The sequence below is a fragment of the Ceratotherium simum genome, chromosome 21, assembly GCF_057802395.1.
Source record: "Ceratotherium simum simum isolate JZ-2026a chromosome 21, ASM5780239v1, whole genome shotgun sequence".
NCBI lineage: Eukaryota > Metazoa > Chordata > Mammalia > Perissodactyla > Rhinocerotidae > Ceratotherium > Ceratotherium simum.
This window is the reverse complement of record NC_141920.1, coordinates 16,429,385-16,453,167: the sequence shown is the minus strand read 5'-3', so window position 1 is coordinate 16,453,167 and position 23,783 is coordinate 16,429,385. Positions and strand designations below refer to the sequence as shown.

General features: G+C 53.4%; 2 protein-coding genes across 3 annotated transcripts in view; one reads left to right on the top strand and one right to left on the bottom strand.

Moving 5' to 3' along the window:
* The first annotated feature begins 1,113 nt into the window (after window positions 1–1,113).
* On the top strand, window positions 1,114–6,187 carry KCNK15 (potassium two pore domain channel subfamily K member 15). The gene is made up of 2 exons (XM_087445221.1): window positions 1,114–1,396; window positions 5,302–6,187. The coding sequence occupies exons 1-2, from the start codon at window positions 1,114–1,116 to the stop codon at window positions 5,997–5,999; spliced, it is 981 nt and encodes a 326-aa protein (XP_087301347.1). The 3' UTR covers window positions 6,000–6,187.
* An 834-nt stretch (window positions 6,188–7,021) lies between these two features.
* RIMS4 (regulating synaptic membrane exocytosis 4) overlaps window positions 7,022–23,783 on the bottom strand; it is a 60,975-nt gene continuing 44,213 nt past the window's right edge. For both annotated transcript variants that reach the window (XM_087445222.1, XM_014787434.2), the window contains exons 3-6: window positions 15,346–15,458; window positions 14,945–15,046; window positions 14,194–14,333; window positions 7,022–11,602 (exon numbers count right to left, since the gene is read on the bottom strand). In XM_087445222.1, coding sequence (XP_087301348.1) covers window positions 11,384–11,602; window positions 14,194–14,333; window positions 14,945–15,046; window positions 15,346–15,458 — 574 coding nt within the window. In that variant the 3' untranslated portion in view covers window positions 7,022–11,383. The remainder of the gene's footprint in view (window positions 11,603–14,193; window positions 14,334–14,944; window positions 15,047–15,345; window positions 15,459–23,783) is intronic.

The window sequence follows — 23,783 nt, the reverse complement described above, 5'->3', positions numbered from 1 at the left end:
TTTACGGGCCAGGCCTGGAAGTGGCTCACGTCACTTCTGCCCCCATTCCAGTGGCTACAGCTCGCTCACATGGACACTCCTAAATGCATGGGAGGCTGGGAATCGCAGCTAGCTGTGTGCCCAGCTCCTCCTCCCTAACATAGCTCAGGTCCATCCGCTTCTCTCCATCTCCAAGGCTGTGTCCCTAGCCCAGGTCACCCTCAGAGGCATTTGGACTAGAAGTCTCCTAACTGGCCTCCACTCTTAGCCACCATCCCTTTGCCACGTGACAACAGCCAGAACGCTCTTATTTAAAAAAAAACGTCAACCAGATCACGGGTGTTTGTTTTTCTGTTTACAGCCTTTCCAATTGAACTGAAGAATAAACCTGAATAAGGGCCTGTAAGACCCTGTGTGAAGTTGCCTCTCTGTCTTCCTTCCGCCTCCCCTTCCTCCATGATTCCCTCCTCGCTCCCCCAATTCTCTTGGCTCCAGACACAGGGGCTTCTCTGCTTAAAGGACTTGCACTTGCTGTCTGAATGCTCCTCCCTAGAGGGGCCGTCCTCCACCACCTTAGCTGGTGGTGCCCACCTCCCGTCGGAAACTGTTTTCCTTCTTTCTCACACTTGTCTTAAACTATCTTTTCGTTTGTTTTTTAGCCATCCCTCCTTTCTAGGATATCAGCTCTATTTACCCCAGGGAATCTTGTTTGCACCAGTAGGTGCCTGGTAAATATTTGTTGACCGACAGACTGACTGACGGAACGAATGAATGAATGACTTGCCCAAGGTCACAGGAGGAGATAGTGGTGGAGACAGGACTTCTGCAGACTCGAGCTTTGGGCGCTGTGCCCCAGATGTCACTGTTTGCGGACACGTTAGCCCCGGGGCGCCTGCGGTCAACAAACGCAGCTGTGTGTGTGGGAGGGGGCAGGGAAGCGGCCGCCGCAGGAGCCCTCTCTGTCCTTCTCGCCCCACGCCCACCCGCCGAGGCCCCGCCCCCGGGTCCCCCGCCTGCTCCCCTGCCGCGCGCTGCCGGGGCTCCCGCCGCATGGGTCGCGGGCGCTGGAGGGGGCGGAGCGCGGGCGGCCGTCGGGGCGCACGGCCGGGCCGGGGCCGGGGCCGGGGCGCCGCGATGAGGCAGCAGAGCGCGCGCACGGGCGCGCTCGTCGTGTGCATCCTGTCCTACCTGCTGGTGGGCGCCGCCGTCTTCGACGCGCTCGAGTCCGAGGCGGAGAGCGGCCGCAAGCGCCTGCTGGCCCAGACGCGGGCCGAGCTGCGGAGGAAGTACGGCTTCTCGGCCGAGGACGACCGCGAGCTGGAGCGCCTGGCGCTGCAGGCCGAGCCGCACCGCGCCGGCCGCCAGTGGAAGTTCGCCGGCTCCTTCTACTTCGCCATCACCGTCATCACCACCATCGGTGAGCGGCCCCGGCGCCTCCCCTCGGCGCTCGCTCCGTGCCGCGCGGTGCGTTCAATCCCCCCTCCGCCCCTGCCCAGCTGGGTGACCTCGGACGAGTCATTTCAGCTCACTGAGCCTCACTTGCCTCCCTCTGCCGAATGGAGCTGTTGCTCCACACGGGCCGGGCTGGGAGGAGTCGGTAGGTCATGTTGGCCAAGAGGCCGGCACGCAGAAGTGCCCAGAAAACGTCCCAGGGGCTGGGAGACGGATCAGGTGGGGCCAGAAGCCCAAGTTGCTGGAGTTGTTTCCTTCCCTGGCTGCATCACACTAGCTGTGTGACCTCGGACAAGTTGCTTAACCTTTCTGAGCCTCAGTTTTCCTCTCTGTAAAATAGAGGTGCTAAAGAGCCTTATCTCAGGGCTGTGGTGGGATGATTATTGTCGAGGAGATAATATATGCAGAAAGTTTTAGCATAGGCACTGACACATACAAAGCACTACAACAAGATTGATTTTTGTATTATAATATTTATTATTTTCTTACTCCATGGGAACAGGGACCTAGTCTGTCTCAGTCACTGCAGTATGGCCAGTCCCTAGCGCACAGTAGACGCTCAATAAATATTTGTCAAAGGAGTGACTGATTACCAAGCTTTGGACCTCACCCTCGGGGATCCAGCGCAGTTTCTCCACAGCATCTGGACCGCCAGGCGTTGCCATGGCTACCGTCTGGCTGGTACCTGCTGAGCCTAAGCCTGGGGAAGCAGGAAAGGAAAGAAGCAAGCTCTGTAGGGCTCAATGCTGGGTGCTAACCACTCCCCGGGCCCCAGCTGTGGCTGCCCCGGCACCCCTTTGGGCGTGGACCACCAGCCTGGAAGCCTGTGCCTTGGAGAAAGTTTCTCTGTAATGCTCTTGCAAGTGAACGTGAGCTGTGGGTTAAAAGCCTGAGTTCTGCAGCTTCGTACACCAGAGTTCTGTTCACACCTCCACTGCCTCCTGCCATCTCCAGCTATTGATTGTACCTCTCTGAGCCCTGGTTTCCTCAACTGCAAAATGCAGTTGTTCCAACCACTGGGTAGTTGCCAGGTTTAACTGAGGTCAAGCATGTAAAATGCTTGGCACAGGGCCTGAGGCTAAATGGGCACTATTAATTAGTAATAATAACAATTCATTCTTTGCCAACTGCCGGGCCAGCTCCCATTCAGCTCTTTTGCCCCTTCTGTCAACATGGGCACCCCTGCTTCCCTATCTGGGCTCAGCCTAAAACCCTCCCTGTTGCTTTGCCCAGTGGTGTGGGACCCCATCCACCTCTTCTGCCCTCCCCCACATTATTTGGAGGCCTTTCATCCGGGTTTGCCCTCCTCTCCTAATTGTTCTCCCCTGACATGCATCTGGTAGCCTGGGGAAAGGGACCGAGTTGAAACAGCAGGAGTTTTGCCTTTTCTGGCCAGCTGGGGGCGCCATCACTTGCTGTGTGGTCCAGGCTGCATAAGCCAGCCTTGCAGAGAGGCAAGCGGCAGAACCCAGGAGCTTGAGCAGGGCATGGATAGCAGAGTGGCGCTGAGAAGCAACGGAGGATAGTGATTAATAGTTCAGGCCCTGTGACCTGCGGGCAGCTTCCTCTCTCTGAGTCTAGTTTCCTTATCTAAAATGGGGGCAATAATATTATCTTCTACAGTCATTGCGAGGGTTAAATGAGCTAATCCATGTAGAGGACCCAGCATGTTTAGTTATTACCATTATTCCTTTCTTTCTCTCTCTGCCCAAACCTGACGTAGCCCCAAACAGCTGGAGACAGCACTGCCTGGCCTCTTGTTCCTCAAGAGGCTCCTCTGTCTCACACGCAGCACCCCTTCAATTTGGTTTGATTGTTGTTATTATTGATTATTGAACTTTCATTGAGCCCTTAGTCTGTGTCAGGCTGTGTGCAGGGCACTGGTGACTAGGGACACAGAGAGTGACTGGCATGGTCTCTGGCCTCAAGGAGCTCACAGTCTAGTGGTGGGCAGAGGCCTCCCCACCCCCAAATAACAGATAGGACCGTGCAATAGAAATGTGGAAGTGGAGCCATAGGTCTCTAAAGACATATATTGTGTTGATATTTTGAATCAGGTATAGAGGCACACAGTACACACGTCACATGGTACAAAAGGGTATAGAATGAAAAGGAGGTCTCCCTTTCCCCCTGTCCCTCAACCCACAAATTCCTTTCCCTGGATCAAATACAGTTTCTTGTATATCCTTCCAGATATATTCTCTGCCTGTGTATTCCTTTAAACATTTACACACGTTATATAGGTATTATGTTATACATACTATTTTGTCTCTTGCTTTTTTAACTTAATATATTTTGGTGATGTTTTTATATCAGTCCCTAAATAATCATGTCATCTTTTTCCTAGCGGTATAGCAGCTCTTCTCAACTTTGACACTATTGACATTTGGGACTGGATAATCTTCATTGTGGGGCTGTCCTGTGCATCACAGAATGTTTAGCAACATCCCTGGCCTCTACCCACTAGATGCCAGTAGCACACAGCCATTACCTCCCAGTTGTGACAACCAAAAATGTCTCTGGACATTGCCAAATGTCCCCTCGGGGGAAGAATCACCCCTGGTTGGAACCACTGCTGTGTGATATTCCATCATTTGGATGGCATCATGATTTATTTATCCAGGTCCCTACTGATGGACACTTAGGTTGTCTCTCATTTTTGCTGTGAGCAACAATGCTTCAGAGACGACCCATGTGCGTACATCACTGTGTACATGCATGTATTTTGGAGGACTAACTTCCTGACTGCAGACCTGCACAGGCCAAAGGGTTTGTTTTTTACATTTGGCAGATGGGGCCCATTTGCTAGAGGAGGAATACTCTGTTGGGGAAGGTCCGCCTGACCCTTCCTGGGTTATGGGCCCCTTTGAGAATACCATGAAAGCTCTCACTCCCCTGTCCTGGAAGACACATACCCTCCCATTGCATAGCGATGGCGTGGTGTTCCAGGACTCAAGGAAGCCCACTCGTGTTCAGGTCCCCTACAACAGCTGGGGGCACCCAGTGAAGAGTCGCTACACCAGGCTGAAGAGGTGTTTAGTGAGGGCTGGCTTGCAGCAGGATCTGGGGAGAGACGTGGACTGGGCAGGGAAATAGGGCAAACCAGGGGAGGAGAGACCGTGAGAAAAGACACGAGGGTGGGGGACATGCTGGCTGGGGAAACAACATGGGCGGAGGCCGGAGAGGCTTCAGATCACCAAGGAGCTCGGACACTAGGTGAGACCTGGGACTTTACCCTGTGGGTACTGGGGAGCCACAGAAGATTTTGCTCTTTTTTTCATCAGAGCACAGTTTACATACAGTAACATTAACCGTTTTTCAGGGTACACTTCAGCGAGTTTTGACAAATGACTTGGGTAACTGCAGCCACGATAGAATGTTTTCATCACCCTTTAAAATTCTGTCATGCCCCTTTGTAGTTACCCCCTCCTCCACCCTCAATGACTGGCAACCACAGATCTGTTCTCTGTCCCTAGTTTTGCCAGAATGTTTCCAGAATGTCATTTAAATGGAACCATGCAGTATGTAGCCTCTTGAGCTTGGCTTCTTTCACTCAGCACAGTACATTTGAGATCCATCTTTGGTGCTGTAGTAACAGTCGTTCATTGCTTTCTGTTGCTGGAAAGAATTCCATTGTATGGATGTACCGCAGGTTATTTATCCGTTCCCCAGTTGGGGGACATTTGGGTTGTTTACGATCCGGGGAGATTGTGGATAACCATGCAAGGTTTTAAAGCTGGGAAATGACCTAGTTAGAACTAGCATTTCAAGACTCTGCTGGCTCTGGGGGATGGGGAGAGAGCCCTGGCAGGACGGCGGCGGTTAGATGGAAGTGGGCAGTCACCAACTGTCCCCTCCCTCTCCCTCCAGGGTACGGCCACGCCGCGCCGGGCACGGACTCGGGCAAGGTCTTCTGTATGTTCTATGCGCTCCTGGGCATCCCCCTGACGCTGGTCACCTTCCAGAGCCTGGGCGAGCGGCTGAACGCGCTGGTGCGGCGCCTCCTGCTGGCGGCCAAGCGCTGCCTGGGCCTGCGGCGGCCGCGCGTGTCCACCAAGAACATGGTGCTGGCCGGGCTGCTGGTGTGCGCGGCCACCCTGGCCCTCGGGGCCGCCGCCTTCGCGCACTTCGAGGGCTGGACCTTTTTCCACGCCTACTACTACTGCTTCATCACCCTCACCACCATCGGCTTCGGCGACTTCGTGGCGCTGCAGAGCGACGAGGCGCTGCAGAGGAAGCCGCCCTACGTGGCCTTCAGCTTCCTCTACATCCTCTTGGGGCTCACGGTCATCGGCGCCTTCCTCAACCTCGTGGTCCTGCGCTTCCTCGCCGCCAGCACCGACGCGCCCGGGCGCGCTGCCCGCCGCGCCGGCCCGCTCCGCCTGGGGGCGCCCGAGAGCCGCGGCCCCTCCTGGGCCCGCCCCGGGAGCCCCCTCTCCGTCTCCTACCGCATCCACCAGCTGGAGGTGTGGGCCCGCGACAATCTGGGCTTCTCGCCCCCCGCGAGTCCCGGGGCTGTGGGCGGCGGCAGGGCAGGCAGGCCCCCGGCCCGGCGGAAATCCATCTGACAGCCTCCGTCGCGGGGGCTCGATCCTGCACCTGGAGGGTCAGGATTCACCTATCAGTGCACCCTCCGCAGAGCTTGCAGAGGGGTGAGGGGCCACGGCCTCGGTGCCGTCTTCTGACACGAGTTTTCTCATTCCCTTCTGTGGCGAGCCCCTCCCTCCTCTCCAAAAATATATTAAACTCACATCGTAAGCACAACACTACTCTAACGTCGCCCTGTAGGTGCAAATCCCTTGTAGCCCAAATTGTTTTAGGAAGGCCTGGCCACATCAGCCGCCTGGGACAGGTCTCCACAGGCCCGTGTGGCTAACTGGCCCTCCAGAGCAGGAACAGGTGGCTATTCTTCTCTTGTGTGAAGAGGCCTGCTTTCTGGGTTATAGGGGACACGGACGACTTTCAACGGTGGCATCCTACCAGTGAGGCCAGCTGCTCACACTGTGAGAAGCAAGGGGATCAGATGGACTGAAGGGAAACCTCTGTCCAGTGTGGACCAGTGGGCAAATCTCTGTGCTGTTTAAATGATGGCTCATTCTCTTGCTCAGTGTGTAGAGAGGAATTGGCTCATGTGTGAATGAAGCACATCCTCCCTTGCCCCCCACCCACCAAAGCTGATGTTCTTTGTCCTTGGCCAGCCCCATTTAGGGGTGGGTGGGGCCTTGCTGACATCCACCATGTCACTGGTGGGTGCATCCACCTAGACGCACTCGGATGCTGTGAGACAAGCTCTCTTCTGGGAGCTGTGAGCTCTGGGTCCTGCCAATCACCCACAATCTGACCTTGGGGAATCTCATCCCCTTCGTGGGCCTGTTTCCACATCTGTAAAATGACTGGTTTCACCCAGAATCCTGTTCCCTCCTGTGCATCTCTGGAAGGATTCCTGGGACAGGCCCTTGCCCCATAAGGGGATGTTAACAAAGCCCATGGTGGGGCGTGCTGGCAACCTGTGGTGCTCAGCTCGTTAAAACACCAACTGCCCTTAGCTTCCTGGACAGAGCTGTCTCAACACAAAGCAGAGCAACCCAGGTTAGAAAAGCCAAAAACTTTAATTTTCAACATGAGCTACATGGTCATGAACACAATGCAACGTGACCCACTCCAACCCAGGGGCCCCGGAAACCCTCCCTCCCCAAAGACCCGAGGGGCTCCTGCTCCCAGAGAGGGAATGAGGGAAAGGCGGGTGGATGGAGGCCCCCAGCCTGAGGACCTGGGGTCCTGCCTTCCTGCCACCCCCTCGGGAGGCAGTCGTAGAGTGAAGGGGCTCCAGTCAGGGTGCCTGAGGCCCCTGGTTCAAGTCTCCACTTTGCCCTCACAGAAGCTATGAGTAAAAGGGGCACAGTCAGCCTCCCCACAGGGCCTGTGAGTCAGATGAGCTCATGGACATGAACACTTTCCATCCACTCTGAGGTGCTGTGACACAGACATGGGCCCTCCCAGAGGCACACGGGAGTTGTTACAGGGGAACAGAGGAGGGCTCGGTCCCCTGGGCCCGGCACAGCGCTGCTGCTCAATAAAGAAATGCAGCTGGCGTCGCCTGACGCAGCAGCTGTGCTCCAAAGGGAGTGGGGCTCAGCGCTGCTTCTGAACGCTGAAGGGCGCACAGGGGCTCCTGGGTTAAGGAGCTGGATGGCGAGTCAGCGTGTCAAGTGCATAACCACCCCCCGAAACTATCTGCTTCACCTCCTCACGTAGAAGAGCGAGCTCTGAACTGAGAGAACTCAGTTCTAGTCCGGGCTCAGCCTCTAACTCACAGTGGGACCTTAGCAGGTGTCTTCCCCCCGCAGGACCTCAGCTTCCTCCTCGTTAAAATGGGGCTGATAACATAGGCCCCCACTTACTACCCAGGGCCTCTGTGAGGATCCACTCGAGGTAAAAGCACTTTGAAAACAAAAAAGTTTGAAAAGCACTACAGGAATATTAGGCATTATTACATGTGAAGGTTGTGAGGATTTCCTTAAGTTGAGGTGTACCACAGCCGCCTCACTCCTACACAGCTCCAGGCAGGAACTGTGTCCTGCCTCCCTCAAGTCAGTCCTGGAGGGATTATGGCCCCTCGGCGGGAGCCCCCACCCAAATAGCAAGGCCTGGACCAAAGCCTGTGCACCCTCAGGCAGCTGGGCCAGACCCCCAGGAGAGCTAGGTCTCTTTGGCAACCATGTCCCCCAAACCTGGGCCCAGAGAAGTTACTGGCCCACCGAGGTGGAATCAAGCAGGGCTGGGTGGCCCAGGGCTAAAAGTGGCCCATGACAAATGCTTATCATGGCAGACATGCCCTGGAGCAGTGGTCTCCTGTCCTGTGAAGGAGGGGAGCACAATGGAGCCCTCGGTTCTGTCCCCATCGCTCGCTTGCTGAGGGGTCTTGGGCAAGTCACTTCCTGTTTCTGGGCCTCAGTTTCCTCACCTCTCAGATGGGCTACAACTCGCCCTGCCCATGCTTTCAAGACCGCTGGGAAGCTCCACGGAGAGAATGGAGGAGGAAGTGTCACAGGAAATGACGGCCCCACCTCGTCCTGCCCTGGCTCCAGCTCTGCCTCGGGTAGGACAAGGCGGCCCAGGCCGTGGGTGCCACTGAATTCACGGGTGACCCCACAGGCGGCTCTTCCCAGGGCTGGGCCTCAGTCTCCTATGCTGTAAAATGGAAATGACTTCACTAATGGTCCCAAAGCCCCTTTCCCTTTTGTATGAAAAGCAGATTCTGGAGAAGGAAAGTGATGATTCCCTCCCACAGGACCCCTGTATGTGGCCTTTGGCCCAGAGCCTGAAAAAAGAATTGTCCCCTAGAGACCTAGGCCCCCCCCATCCCCCACTCCACCTTCTCTTCTCCTCTCCAAACAGTGGAGTTTGAGCTGGCAAAGGATCAGACGGCAGCGGGGCTTGAAGGTTCCCCAAAGCTGATAATGAGCATAGTCACCCCCTCCCCGAACCCCCATCCATTGGTGAGGACAGACGGTGGTTCCCATGCCAAATCACTAGAGCCCCTTGGAAGGGGAGCACGTGCTCACAATGATGATACAAAGAAACAGGGCTCCAGCCCCCACCCCACCCCACCCCTCCAGGAGGTGAGCGGAGATTTCACAGAACAAACAAGAAAGTCATTGAGGGGGGCCCTCGGTGACCACCCCCAGGATGATGTTATTGCTTTGGAGCGCTCTCTCTCTCTTCATAAAGGCTGTGCAGACACTAGAGGGTGGGATCAGGCTGGGGGGCCCCCCAGGCCCTCTTCCCCTCTGTTTGGGACAGCCAGGCTCCGCCTCCTCCTTGAAAAGCTACCCCTGAACAACCAGAGCAGTGATGGCTGGAGAGAGAAGGCGCTCTCCTGGCTCAAAATATTCCAAATGGTGAGTAATAAACGAACAGCAGAGAAATCACACTGGTTAAAAAGACAAACAGGGGAGGGGCTGATTCTGGGCTTCAGATGTGAGTTGGCCCAGAACCCCACTGCCTCCTGCCCCAGCCTTGGGATTCCACCCACCACCATCCCAGGATGCGCTGAAGACCTCCTGGACAAAGGGGCATCTCCACCTCCCCCTCCCAGTGCAGTGTGAGAAGCTCTATGGAGGCGAAATAACTCATCCAGAACTTTAAAGGATACCCAGGGCTTAAAAAGGCAGAGGGGAAGGGAGGAATTTCAGGTGGAAGGAATCACCTGGTCAATAGCCTAGAGTGGGACTGGGGACAAGGTGGAACTGAACACAGCTGGGCATCCTCATGGGAAAACGAGCCCCTCTAATGGAGCCCAGGCCCCCTCCACCAAGGCCCACAATCCTCAGGAGTGTTTCATAAATAAAATCAGTACCAAGGATAATAAATCAGAACATCTGAGTATAATGGGCAACTCCAGCTACAACCCTACAGGGAGAGGGGGAGGGGGAGGAGGAGGAGGAGGAGGAGGAGGGGCTGGCCTCCCATGAACCAGGCTCCAGATCCAGGCCCAGGTCAGCGAGGAGACACCGGTCTCCTGGAATGTACTTGTAGCCCCTCTCCACCCCATCCTGGGACTCTGTAAGGACTATGTGCGAGCTAAGAATAGGCCCCAGGGCTTGGAACACTAACTACCCAGCTAACCTGGACTACGCCCTACGCAGCAGGGACTGGGTAACGAGGGATGGTGGGCTGGGGGGGGCCTCCCAGGGGAGGTGGCAGAAATGTGCTTCTATAGAGAGGGGCCAGCCTGCGTCCTCCCCAGCATGCAAAAAGGCTTCCGCTGGCCCCGGGGAGGGCCGGGCAGGGAAGGCAGCTGCCCAGGCCTGCTTGAGAAGGAATCTCCGATTCTTACACTCCTACCCCCTCACTCTTTCTCTCCTTGAGCCAAGGTAATTGAGGCCGGGGCAGTGGATTCTGCCCTTAGTACAGGATGGGTGGCTTAAAAAGACTAAAATAGGGGAGCTGTGTTCCCTCCCAAGACCCCTAGCCTGGAGGCAGAGGGGTAGACAACATGAACTTTGACCTCACCCAACAAGGAGAGATTCTCCTATGTGGCACCCTCGCCTTGGCACCACCAGTCCCCATCCCAGCTTTCCTCAGACTCCCTCTCCGATCCAGCATCCCCACAATGCAGAGATGGTGGGCTCTCTGGGCTTGGGGTTCTGGACAACCGGAGTCTGCAGCTCCTCCACCAAAACACAGACGACAGAGTCCTTTCCAGTCCACCAACAGTTTCCAAAGTAGCTTGTTGCAATCCCATGAGCAAGGCACCCTGGGGATCTGTGCCAGGCCCCGGGAACCTCCTCCTTTCCTTTGGTCCCTGCTGGACCCCAATTCCTAGAGCCACTGGAAGAGGGGCAGGCAGGAGGGGACGGACAGATGGACTCGGACAGGCTGCGGCAAAGCTCCTTCCACGGGCAGGCGGAGGGAGGCCTGAGCTCCTCTTCAAGGGGGGGATCTGGGCCCCCCGGAGCTGGCTCCGGATCCTTGCAAAGCTGCCCCATCAGCTTTGGGGCAGGAGTAGCTGCCTGACCCGGTGCCGCAGGAAAGACACTTGCTGGTAATTGGCACCATGGAGATGGCCGCTGGGTTCTGGACTTGGCTCCGGGCAGCGAGCTTCCCAGGAGGCGAAAAGGGGGAGCGGTCGGACAGCGTCTAGGGCAGGAGGATGGTTTGCTCTGCCACCTCACTCTTTCCTTTCTCTGGATTGCAGCCACATCCACCAGGTCAAGAACCGGCCAAGTCAAAACTGCAGCCAATCCCGTCGGGAGAGGGAAGGTCTCAGGGGGTAGGAGGCAAAGAAGGGGTGAGGAGGGGCCCTGGGGGGGCAGGTCTCCCCGTGCTGCTTCCCCGCTGCGAGGGAAAACCCCGGCCTCCTCTGTTCAAAGTGCCCCTGGGCCTGGGGTCCCAGGTCGGGGCTTGGCGGTCTCAGGCCATCTTGGGGAGCCCCTCCCCATCCCCGGCACTAAGATCGCTCGCCACAGGGCCCCACGGTGCTCTCCAGGGACAACTGGGATGCCTGCCGGAGCAGGGGGCCTGCGGCTGGGTCCACCATGGAGGAGGTGGGGAAGAGCTTGTACCAGCCCACGGCCAGAGTGGTCAAGTCCAGCTCTTCCAGCAGCACGCGGGCCACACCCATGAACTGCTTCCGCTCCATCCGCCCGTAGTTCCCCCACACGATCACCTGCGGGCAAGAGACACAGGGGTTCAAATCCTGCCAGTGCCACTCACAGGCCCAGAAGCAGAACCTGGAGTCACCCCCATGCCCAGTTCACCTCTGAGACTGGATTCTCCTCAAAATTGCTCAAGTCTGACCATATTTTCCAGGCTCTAGTGCCACCATGACTGCTGGCCTGGATGACTGGCTTCCGGCCTGCAGGCTTGTCCTCTGGGTCCCATGCTCCATCTTTGAACCCAAGCCTTGAGGGCTGACCCTACATCATGAGTCCCCTGCCTGCTTCCCCCACGGACCCTCTGCTTCCAGACCCTCAGAAACCCCCGACTGAAACAAAGTTTTAAAAAGTGGCTGGTATCGTGTGCATGCTAGCTACCTTCCTTTTCCCAGCAGACCCTTTTCGGCAGTGCCTTCCCCATTTCTTGGTCAACACCCTCTATTGGCGCGGCCAGTTGGGTGGGCTCTGTGGCTGCAGGACCCTCATTTGCTCTTCTGCACCTCAGCTTCTAACTCCTTGCCCCTCTATGAAGGTGGGCTGGCTCAGTCCTTCAGTAGAGCCTAGGGGCTTAACCACAGACACATGTGGTTCAAATCCCAGCCCTGGCTGTGTGGTTTGGGGCAAGGCATTTAAGACTCACGGAATCTCCTTTCTAAAGACTCCGAGTTCTCCTTTCTAAATGGAATTATCCCCTCTCAGCTTACCTCGCAGCCAAGGATCAAAGGAGAAAAGGTATGTAAGAGCTCAGCGTAAGCTGTAAACGGCTCCTCAAGCACAGAGGGTAACATGAAAACAACCTGAGCCAGCGCTACTGCTGACTGCACGTCAGGAAGCGTTCTAACGCTAAACCAGCCTTAGATTCCATCTTCCCAGCAACCCTACAAAAACGATCCGATTTCACACCTGTTTGAGGCTTAGAGAAGTTAAATCATTTGCCTGAGGTCGCTCAACTAATAAGTCTTCAGTGCTCTTTGGGCAGCTGATCAGAAGCTTCTGGTGCATGGATGGGTTCATTTTCACTGGTGTTATGGGCTGAACTGTGTGCCCCAAAATTCATGTTGAAGATCTAACCCCCAGTACCTTAGAATGTGACTATATTTGGAGAAAGAGCCTTTAAAGGGGTGATTAAGTTAAAATGAAGCTGTTAGGGTTGGCCCTAATCCAATCTGACCAGTGGTGTTACAAGAAGAGGAAATTAGGACACAGAGAGAAACCCCAGAAATGCCTGCACACAGAAAAAAGACCATGTGAGGACACAGCAGGAAGGTGGCCATCTGCAAGCCAAGGAGAGAGGCCTCAGAAGAAACCAACCCTCAACACCTTGATCTTGGAACTCCAGCCTCCAGAACCGTGAGAAATAAACTCCGTGTAAGCCATCTAGTCTACAGTGCTTTGTTATGGCAGCCCTAGCAGACTGATACAACTGGCATTCTGGAGCTCACTGGCGGTGGGTCTGTCCTGCTCTGATGTTAGTCAGAGGGCTCAGCAGCAAGGACCCCAGGTCAGATTTCTGTTTCCCCACCCCCTCCGCATCCCAGATGGATGTGCTTCTCCAAAGATGCTCAGGCCAGAACACACAAACCTTTGTCCAGTGGGCCAGATGTGGCCCAGCTGGTCTTCGGGTTGTTTTAAATTGTATGTGAATGCCTCTAGACGAGAAGGGTTTTTCCAAACTTTTTTGACAGGGATATACAGTAAGACAGACAATTATATCATCACCCAGTGCACACGTGGGATTCACAATTGAAGCGAGTGCCTCACCAAATAAGACTTACCTTACTGAGAGTGATAATGTTTTCTTTCCTATTCCTATTTCCTATTCTTATTTCTTTCCTATTTCCTATTCCATTAAAAAAGAAATACTTGTTGAGACCCGCTAAATTGATTTCACAACTCACTGATGGGTCTCAACACACAGGTTGAAAACTGCCCCAGTCAGGACCTGGGCTTCCCAGTTTGGCAAAGTCCCACTGTTTTGGCAAGTTGTAACACCTTGGCCCACCCTCATTTGCTTTGCTTGCCCAGGTTAGGAGCAAGAAATTGAGGTACAAGCCAGAGGTGCCCACGCAGCAGCTCTGAGAGAGCAGGCCTAGGGTTCCTGCAGGCATTCAACCCGGGCCCTGCCCACACCCTTGAGGGGCAGGTCTTTCTAGCTCCAGCTCTGAGTAACCATTAAGATCCTCCTAACAACCAGGGAGCCAAACACCTCTCCGGATCCTCCCCAGGCTCCCGGTCTATTATCACTGTGCTCCAGGCCAAGCCCCTGGCCTTCAGAGGTTGATGATGATGGTGATGGTCATGATGATGATGGTGATGATGATGGCAGCCGTTTGTAGAGCACTTACTACAGGCAAAACTTGCAAATACTTTTCTCGCACAAAGCACACATTTCACTGCCACAGTAATGTTACCAGGAGGTACTATTAATGTCTCCATTTTACAGATGAGGAAACTGAGGCTCAGAAAGGAACTTGTTCCAAGTCCCACAGCCAGATGTGGAGCTCAGATCCACCACAGTGCTCCATGTCCTCCAGGTGAGGCCTGCCCAGCAGCGCCTCCATCTCCCTCTGGTACTGCACACACACACGCCCCTGCCCCTCACCTGCAGGACTTTGCCCTGGGGACTCTCGGGGAACAGCAGCACCTGGTTATACAGCGGGTCCAGTGACTTGCGAGCGACTTTGGTCTTCTTCTTGGCAATGCAGACGCCGTTCTCTAGCAGGTAGGCCTTGATGTAGGCCGCTGGGGACAGAGGCCAGTGGGGTAAGTTCTAGTCTGGGCTTCAAATGGTGGGCAAAGGGCGCAGCAGAGGGAGGCTGCCTACCCACTCCTGGGGACGGGAGGGCCCCCATGGGGTTTGGGGAGGAGGCAACAGGGGCAAGTGGGGTGGTGGGTAGGGTGCAGCCAGGGTTGGGTGGGGCCTACTCCACCCCCACGGGTAGTCCTGCCTGCCTCCCCCTTTCTTCGCTCACTCACCTGTTTCCTCTCTGTCCCTGCCCCGCCCACCCCTCCCCTAGCTTATACACCCATTGCTGAGCCATTCACTCAACAAATGTTTGCTGAGTACCCACTGAATGCCATGCACCCTACCAGGCACTGGGGTATAAAGAGGACAGATGGTCCCTGCCCTCCAGGAGCTCAGTCCAGTGGGGGAGGCTGACAAGGTCAACCGACAATCTCAACTGGGTCCCCAGAACAAACCCTGCATCACCAGTTCCACGTGAGTCACTAGAGTTGGGACAGAGGGGTCCCCCACAGTTGGGCCCAATTTTCTTTCTTCTAGACCCAGACACCCCTCAGGACATCCTCTCCACCTCCACCCCTGCCTTGCAGAGGGGAGGGCAGCCCCACACCTGGCAGTGTCTTGGAGCCTGGCTTGGCTGTCAGTCCCCGAGCCTGGATGATGTCCACTTCGAGCTGACCATTCCGCTCCTGCAAGCCAATCTCCACGTCCCCTGCAAGAGGCCCCAAGAGATGAGAGTGGGAAGTGGCTTAGAAGCCCAATCAAGGATTCAGGTCCTCCTCTCTGTTTAGGGATGAAATCTCCTTCCCCTGCTCCCAGCCCCAAACAAGACCAGAACCAACTCCCACTCCAAGTGCCTGGGCCCTGCTGAGGGCTGGCAGGTGTGGACTAGACTCCAGACTGGGTGCTCAGCAGATGGAGCCAAGGCAGAGGAGAGGGAGGGAGAGATGCAGGGCTTCTGGTGGGAGCCCCCCTCCCTCCGCCATTTGGAACAAGTCTTGGGGCACTCACCCATCGGCGTGGTGGCCAGGGTCTGGCGGCCCACAAACTGCGCCGGCCCCATGCTGCCTAGGAAGTCACTGAACTGGGCGTCCGAGGCCAGGCAAACTCCCCCATAGTTAAGGCTGCAAGAAGAGATGAGACGAAAACAAACATCCCAGGGGCTGACCGAGGATCCTGATGACTCAGGCAGTCAGCTCTGGACCGTCCCTCACTCCACGGCGATTTCCGTCTACATCCATCACCCAGCCTCAGGCAGACCTGTCCTTCTATCTTCATGGCCCTAAAATCTCAGCTCTGATGCCAAAATTCTAGGGCTTAGCTTTGTGTCCTGTACCATTCTCCTAGCTCTCCTTGCGGAGCCTCAGGTTCCATCTCCACGCAATGGGTATGGTGATGCCTGCCTCTTGGGGTGGTTGTAAGGATCGAGGGAGATGATGCTTGTCCGTGCCTGGCTGCTATGGTTTAGTGTCATGATACTCAAAGTGTGGTCCAGAGACCAGTAGCATCGCCCAGGAGCTAATAAGAAACAGAATTGTGCCCCACTCCACCGCCCAGCTGCTGAATCAGAGTCTGCCTTTTAACACGAGCCCCAGAAGACTTGTTTGCACCCGACAGTTTGAGATGCACAGGACCACTGGCTCGGCCTTGGAGATAAGCATTTGTTGCTGCTGCTGGGCGGCCCAATGTCCACTTCCCCTTCCTTTGGGAACAAGATCTAAAATCTCCTTTGGGGAGTCTCCTCCCCAAGGCATTGATTCCTGGCAGAGTGAAGCCAAAGTGGCTTGTGAGCTCAGCCTGGCCAATCAGGGCATCCTTCCCTTGGCCAGTGATTGGCTCAGAGATGGGCACGTGGCCCAATTCAGCCCACAAGAATCTGGCTGGGAAGCATTGTTTGAATGGTGGGGAGTGAGAAACTCTCTTCCCACCAGATGTGAACCTGAGATGTAAGACTGAGCTTCTGACAGCTCCCTCACTACCATCTGGAGTCCATGAATGAAGCCATCAAACTGGTGGCACTGTGTGAGCTCCCGGATCAAGCTCTCCCTGAAGCAAGTACTCCATCTTTTTTTGGTTACATAAGTAACAACAATAATTATTTTGCTGAAACCAGTTTTAATTAGTTTTTTCTTTCCCATCTCTGAAATGGGAATAATAATGTTCCCATCTCCTAGGTCTCTTATGTATATTAAATGAGATGAGGCACTAAGTACCACGTGATGTACTGATTATCTTTAGGAGCAAACCACTCGCAACCCGTTTTCTCATCTCATCCTCGCGGCAACCACAGGAGGTCGGCTTTTCACCTTTATCACCATTATTCAAACAAGGAGGCGCAGGTTCAGCCCAGACTCAAGCCACAGAGCTCACAGGGCAGTCAGTACTTGAATATGATACTTCTAACACCAATCCCAGGCAACTCTCCATCTGGGCATGTTCCAATAACAGCTAACTTTTAACATGCACCTACTGTATGCTAGGTTTCACAGCAGCAGCCGGGGAGGTCTTTGAGCAGGCGGAGGAAACTGCCTCAGGCCTCAAGGGCACTGCATGCTGTTTCCTGCCCTGAGAGCTCCCTGCGCTGCCCCCAAAGCTCCCCTCTGGGGGAACCTGCTGGGATCTCGGCTTTGAAGGAGCAGGAGGAGCTTCCAAGGGAGGCGGGGTTTCTGGTTCCACCCTGCACAGGTGCCCCTTCTACTTCAGAACCACTCTATTTTACCTTTTTCAAGTCCGTCAGAGATAACTCAATCATGGTCCTCTCTTCCCGCCTCCACTTCTACTTCAGAACCACTCTATTTTACCTTTTTCAAGTCCGTCAGAGATAACTCAATCATGGTCCTCTCTTCCCGCCTCCAGCTCTTCAGTCTAGACATGCTTCCAGGTGCTTGAACCAAATCTGACTGCCACTACACCTCATTAATTCACAAGACCTCACAGTTGGCAAAGGATCCACCCACTTGCTCAGCAAACGGTTACAGGAGGATGTTCTCTGATCCAGCCCTCCGTATTTCACAGACTAGAAGACTGAGGCCCTGTGAGAAAGACACCTGCCCGAGGTCCATATGATGGCAGTGCTAGCTGCTATACCCGGCTACCTCCCGATTCAGGTCACCCAATAGTATTTTGCACTTTTATGCACAAAATTCCCATTAAGCTGCGGGAAGGGACAAGAGAAGACCCTGTACACAAAGAACTTACTATTTTGCTGGGCAAACTTGTTGCTTCTAAAGAAACAGGTATAGACAATATAATGAGGCACAACCAGTCCCCTGCCCACACACCTCAGGTTGGGTACCTCAGTACCACGGGCCTACTCTGTGCCAGCACCCTTCCAGGCTCTGGGGATACAGTAGTGAACAATACAAAGCCCTGTCCTCATGGACTGTACATTCTGGTGTGACCCTTGGAGTGGGTCTACTGAAGCAGGCATGATTTCATCCAGTTGACATGCAAGGATGCTGAGGTTCAGGAGGAAAAGCCACATAACAACCTCCCCTTGTCCAGGACTGGTCCCAATGCACGGGGTGGGCTCCTGGAAGCCCACCTGGTGTGTGTTTCTGAGTGTGGTTAATGCTACACGTTCACCTCTTCCTCCTGGGTACATAGCTCAATCCATTTCGCAGCCTTGTAACTAAGAGTGGCCAATGGACATGAGCTGAAGTGACGGCCATTTCCAGGCCTATCCTATAAAAACGTCCCACATGCCATCTCACACACATTAAAACAGCTACCATCCAAAACAGAACAAAATTGGGCTGGCCCTGTGGCTTAGCGGTTAAGTGTGTGTGCTCCGCTGCTGGCGGCCCAGGTTTGGATCCCGGGTGGGCGCCAACGCACCGCTTCTCCGGCCATGCTGAGGCCGTGTCCCACATACAGCAACTAGAAGGATGTGCAGCTATGACATACAACTATCTACTGGGGCTTTGGGGGGGAAAAAATGACAAAACAAAACAAAATTAAAAAAACAAAATAACAAGTGTTGGCAAAGATGTGGAGAAATTGGAATCTTTGTACACTGTTAGTGGGAATGTAAAATGGTGCAGCCCTATGTAAAACAGTATGGCAGTTCCTCAAAAAATTAAAAATAGAATTACCCTATGATCCAGCAATTCCACTTCTGGGTATATCCCCCCCCCAAAATTGAAAGCAGGGTTTCTTAGGGATATTTGTACACCCACGTACATAGAAGCATGATTTGCAATAGCCAAAAGGTGGAAGCAACCCAAGTGTCCATCAGTGGATGAATGGATAAGCCAAGTGTGGTATTACATACAATGGAATATTATCCAGCTTTAACAAGAAGTTCTGACACGTTACAACATGGATGAACCTCGAAGATATTATGCTAAGTGATATAAGCCAGTCAGAAAAGGACAAATACTGCATGATTCCACTTATATGAGGTACCTAGTAGAGTCAAATTCATAGAGACAGAAAGCAGAACGGTGGTTGCCAGGGACTGGGGGAGGGAAGAATGGAAAGTTACTGTTTAATGAGTACAGAGTTTCACTCGAACAAGATGAAAAAGAGTTCTGGAGATGGATGGTGGTGATGGTAGCAGAACAATGTGAACGTACTTAATACCACTGAACCATGCACTTAAAAATGGTTCCAATGGTAAATTTCATATTATGTGTATTTTATCACAATTGAAAAAACAAAAACAAAAAAATCTCCACATACGATCTTCTTCTCTCTTCCCCCCCCATCAGAGTCTCCAACAGAGGGTCCTAAGGCACTACAGATGGTGACACCACAAGAGAAAAGAAACCTGGGACCAACGACCAGAAACACCTGCACTAAAGTTTGCATGAGCGAGAAATAAACGTTTTTATTAAGCCATTGATTAAAGAGGCTGGTTACAGCAACTGGCTTTACTTAAACAAATCCAGTGAGCCTGTCCCCTGGCCAGAGCTGATGGATCCAGGGAGACACCAGACCCAAGCTCAGTCAAACAAAGACTCTCTGGGAGATAAAAAAGAGAATCTCAGAGACTTACAGTCATGAGAACTGAGCCATGTGAATGGCCTGCCCTCACCAAGAGCCCAAAACTACCACCCAGTCCTGGCCACTCAGCTCCTCCCTCAACCATGTGAGATACCCCAGCGTTGTTCCAATAAATTCTGTTTTTACTGAAGTTATCGGCAGAGTCGATGGCAGGATAGTAATTTGACATTTCAGCCTGAGTGCTTTTTCATTTTCATGATTTCCTAGTACCCCCTGCCCCCTTGCCCCCCAGGCATGTTCTATGTCTACTGCCTCAGAGAAGGGATGACCCAGTAGGATGCAGAGAACACGACAGTCAGATTCTTGGCTTTTAGAGTTTCAAATCTATAAAGAAACAGACTTAGAAGGATAGGTGCAAAACTAGGCTGCCCAGCCCCCAAACGAACAGGCCCCAGCCTGGGAGAGCAGAGGAAGTCAGGCGGGGAGGGAAGAGAGCTGGGATGCTGGAGGATCCTGGAGGAAGGTCTGGGTCCCTGGGCTGGGCTGGCGGTGCTGAGGGATGACAGGAAACCAGACAGGTTTGGGGAATCTGAACGCAGAGGGGACTTGTGCCCATCCTTCTTATTGCAGGGAGCTGAGAAAAGGGCACAATGCTTTGCAGAAATGGCTGCCTGGCATCTTGTCAAGTGAACCTGTGAGAGTCTGTGGCTCCGTGTGTCCCTCCATGCCCAGGGAGGAGCATATGTTCCCGCCGCAACTGAGATAGGGCCAAACCAAGGCAGAGGCAGAGTAGTATCCGAATCCACGCAGTTGGGCTTCTGAATCCATTATCTCAACAATTATGCAACAGTGTCAGAGAGAAAGTGCTTAGAGAAAGGGAAAAATAACTGAAATATCTGGGGATGGAACTGTGTACCCATTATTCTTGCAAACCCAAAGACACTTAATGAACAGCACCAAAGCTAAGACCTAGACTCTCCCACAGCTGGTGACATTGCCTTTCCTGCACGCCCCCGTCTCTTTTCCACCCCACCCTCCTGGACATCTGGGGAGGTCCAGGCTCCATTTTATAAGGAGGTTCTGGGCTCAAAAAGCCCAAGAAATGGCAGTGCCTCTTGGGTTCCAAGTCACCGAAGGGGCCCAGCCTCCCAGGCAGAGCCAGGCTGTCTGCAGCCTGCAATTGAAAGTTTCCTCCAACATCGTCATTGTCTGCTCCTCAGTTCCTGGTGGGATTGTGAGCAGACAATGGGGAACTGGCAGTCTGGTAATTAGCAGTAATTGTTTATAATATCTGGGCGGCTGCCTGATTTCCCATCCCAGGGTGCCTCGCCGGCTGCCAAGGAACCAGGCAGCCGCCCCAGAAACCCCGAATGGGTTATCACATCCTCCATGGGGCTGTAGGAAGGAAGAATAAAGTGGTGGCAGGTCCCTGCTGGCCAGAGGACCAGCTGCATCTGACACCGCCCTCCACCTCAGGGTCTTCGCTGGAGCAGGACAAAAGGCAGAGGATACAAAGTCGGAGCTGGTTCTACTCCTCACTGGTCAACTGCTTGCCGTGTGACCTCTGGCAAGCTGCTGGTGTCTCTGCACTTGATTCTTCTTATCTGCAAATGACAGCACACCTCCCTCATGGACAGTGTGCAGCCATTTCATGGGTGGGTGCCTGTGCTGTACCAGTTTTAAATGTTTCGAAAATCTCTGCTCATAGGATCCATTCGCAAAGTGGTAGGACAAAGCTTGCTGATTTATTAAGTGCCACATACTTGCTATTACTTAGACCATGCCTTGTATGCAGCAGGAACTCAATAAATGTTCACTGCCAAACCCTTCAGCTGGTCCCAAACTGGGAAAATATAGTGGTTAAGACTGGACTTTGGCATAATACAGACCTTGGATTCCAGTGCTGTGCAACCTGGGGTAAGTTCCGTAACCTCTCTGAGCTGCTCTTCCTCAATGTATAAAATGGGAATAGGTTGTAATCGCCTTGCTGAGCTGTTGGGGAGAGTCAGTGGGATAATGCAGGCAAGGTGCTTAGCACGGGGCCTAACACACAGTATCTGCTGAATGAATAAAGGACTGAGATACACGGCCTGCTGGTCCCCGCTGCCCAGCCTGGGAAGAGCCTGGGCCTCTTTGTGGCTTTTCATGGCATTTCTGATTCCAGACCTGTTAGGCAGTGCAGCATCTGGGTGCTGAGACCAAGCCAGGGCATCTGGGGGTGGGGATGGGGGGCCTGCAGCAGCTGGTTCCTCCCAGGACACACGCCATGTGGGTGGAGGCAGAGGCCTGAAACAAGATTACAGCCCTGGTTCCACTGGCCTTTCCTTTTGTGTTAATGGTGAAATGAGATTTCCTGCATTTCACATCCTGTTAGCTCTGTTTGTGGAGCTGAAACCCATTTGTCTTTCATTATTAACCTTTGAGCTCGGCTTGGCCCCTGGATTTTCCATGCTCTGGATGGTTTAAGAAGTAAATGGGTTATTCTGGGGTTTGACTCTTCTCTTTTCCAGATGGATCACCCGTCTCAACTGCATCAGAAATTAAAAGGCTGCACGGCCCTCATGGTGATTATGGGTTATGTGGTTCTGAAGGTTTCCGTAGTTTATGAGCTCTCTGTTCATCCATTCACCACCTGTCCCAACATGTCCGCCTGTCCATCTGCCTTCCCACAGACTTGCTGAGCCTACAATACAGTCAGTTCTGCTGTAACATGAAATAAACACTCCTAAAAATTACTGTGCAGCACAAAATCCTTCAATAAAAATTACAAAGGTTATGGAGAAAACAGGGTTAGGGGCACAACACCCCAAAACTATGTCAGTGTCACATCAAAAAACAAAAAGAAAGATAGGAACATAATAAAAATGGTAGCACAGTCTTACACATGTTAACTGGTTAAGGTATGCATAAATACTACAGTAAATATGGCACTTAACCTTGAAGATGGCCTGAGTTTACTTGTGGAAGTGAGTGTCAGCAGGACTGCAGCCTGTGAGTTACTGCAAGGGGTGAAGGAGGCTGTCTGAAACGGAACGGGAAGTTGTAACACCAGGCGTGCATGGGTGTGGCTCAGAACACGCAGGAGCTGAGGGAGCGGGTAGATGTTCGAGGTGTGTGTGTCTTGTGTATTCCTTTGTGGGTGCAATTTTCTGCCTTCACCTAGTATTGCTCGTGGATGAAATCACACCTGAGCAAAGGTGAAATTTGTGCTGGGCTCTACTCCCTAATACTTCAATCGTGTTGGAACAAATTTGCGTTTTCAAAATAAGCGTTGTAGCAGAATTGACTGTATGCCAGGATCCATAGCATCACACAATCCTGATCCAGCTTCTCAAGCATTCAAGACATTTCCAACCACCACCCCCCTCCCCCGCCCTGAGAGTGTGGCTCATGGGGATGAAGATAGGCATCTGATTTATTTTTATTTATCAAAAATTTGTCATGATCCAAGCACTAATAGTACTAGGTTATCAATAGAACCTAGGTACTTATTATATAATACCCACTTTATAGAAGGGAAAACCAAGGCACAGAAATGTTAAGTAACCCAACCAAGATCATGCTGTTAGTAAGTGGCAGACCTGGGATTTGAACCCTAGGAGTCTGGCTCCAGAGTTCAGCTTCTTAACCACTCTGCTATCCTGTCTCTAGGTGCCCTGAGGGGACCTTGGCCTTGCCCAGAGCATAGGGATTTGCAGTCCACGGTTTGGGGTCAGGCAGGCCTGGATTTGAATCCTGGCTGCACCACTCGCTGGTTGTAAAGACATTCTTCACCGCTCAGAGCCTGGGTTTCCTTCTTGGGGAAGTAGGAATAAATAACAATTGGATACCCCTCAGTGCTGTTGTCAGTATGAAATGAGATAAATTTCTTAGAATCTGGCAATCAAATGCTCAACAAATACTAGTGCTTATAAAACAAAACCAAACAAATCCCCATCTCCAGCCCACGACTACATCCGTCCTGGTTTCTCCTTCAGGCATGACGACTCTGCTAATGGCAGAGATGGGGGACAGACAGGGGATTCTGACCACCCACCTGGCCTCCTGGGCCCTTGGTGATTAGCGAAACAGCCTTGGCAGAAATGAGACCCTGAGCCCGGGTGCAGTGGCCCTGCCATCGGCTCACACTCTGCTTTCCCGGGCTGTGGGCACAGTGACCCAGACACTCAGGGAGCTGGATACCAATGACCCAGTCACATCAGGACAACGAGGGGCAGAGGGAAGGGGCAGGAGGGGTGCTGGGAGCCGGCTCTGAGAGCTTCAGGTTTACAGAGAGGATGCTGCGGCCCTGGATCCTGTGTGACAAAGAAGACTGGGGAGGGCGGGAAGGAGTGGACTGTGTGTGCTTCTGCTCACAGTACCTACCCATTGTTCATCAAAACCTGCAGAGCACCACCTGTGGGCCAGGCCCCGTGCTGGGCAGGCACCAAACTCAGTGTCTAGTGGGACAGACAGACACGCATGTGACAATTATGATACAGTGATGGGTGCTGTGGTGGGGG

Bases quoted from the DNA above. Each gene is read 5' to 3' on its own strand.
- KCNK15 (XM_087445221.1), top strand. From the start codon at position 1,114: ATGAGGCAGCAGAGCGCGCGCACGGGCGCGCTCGTCGTGTGCATCCTG. The intron at 1,397-5,301 runs GTGAGCGGCCCC...CTCTCCCTCCAG, and splicing joins CACCGTCATCACCACCATCG to GGTACGGCCACGCCGCGCCG.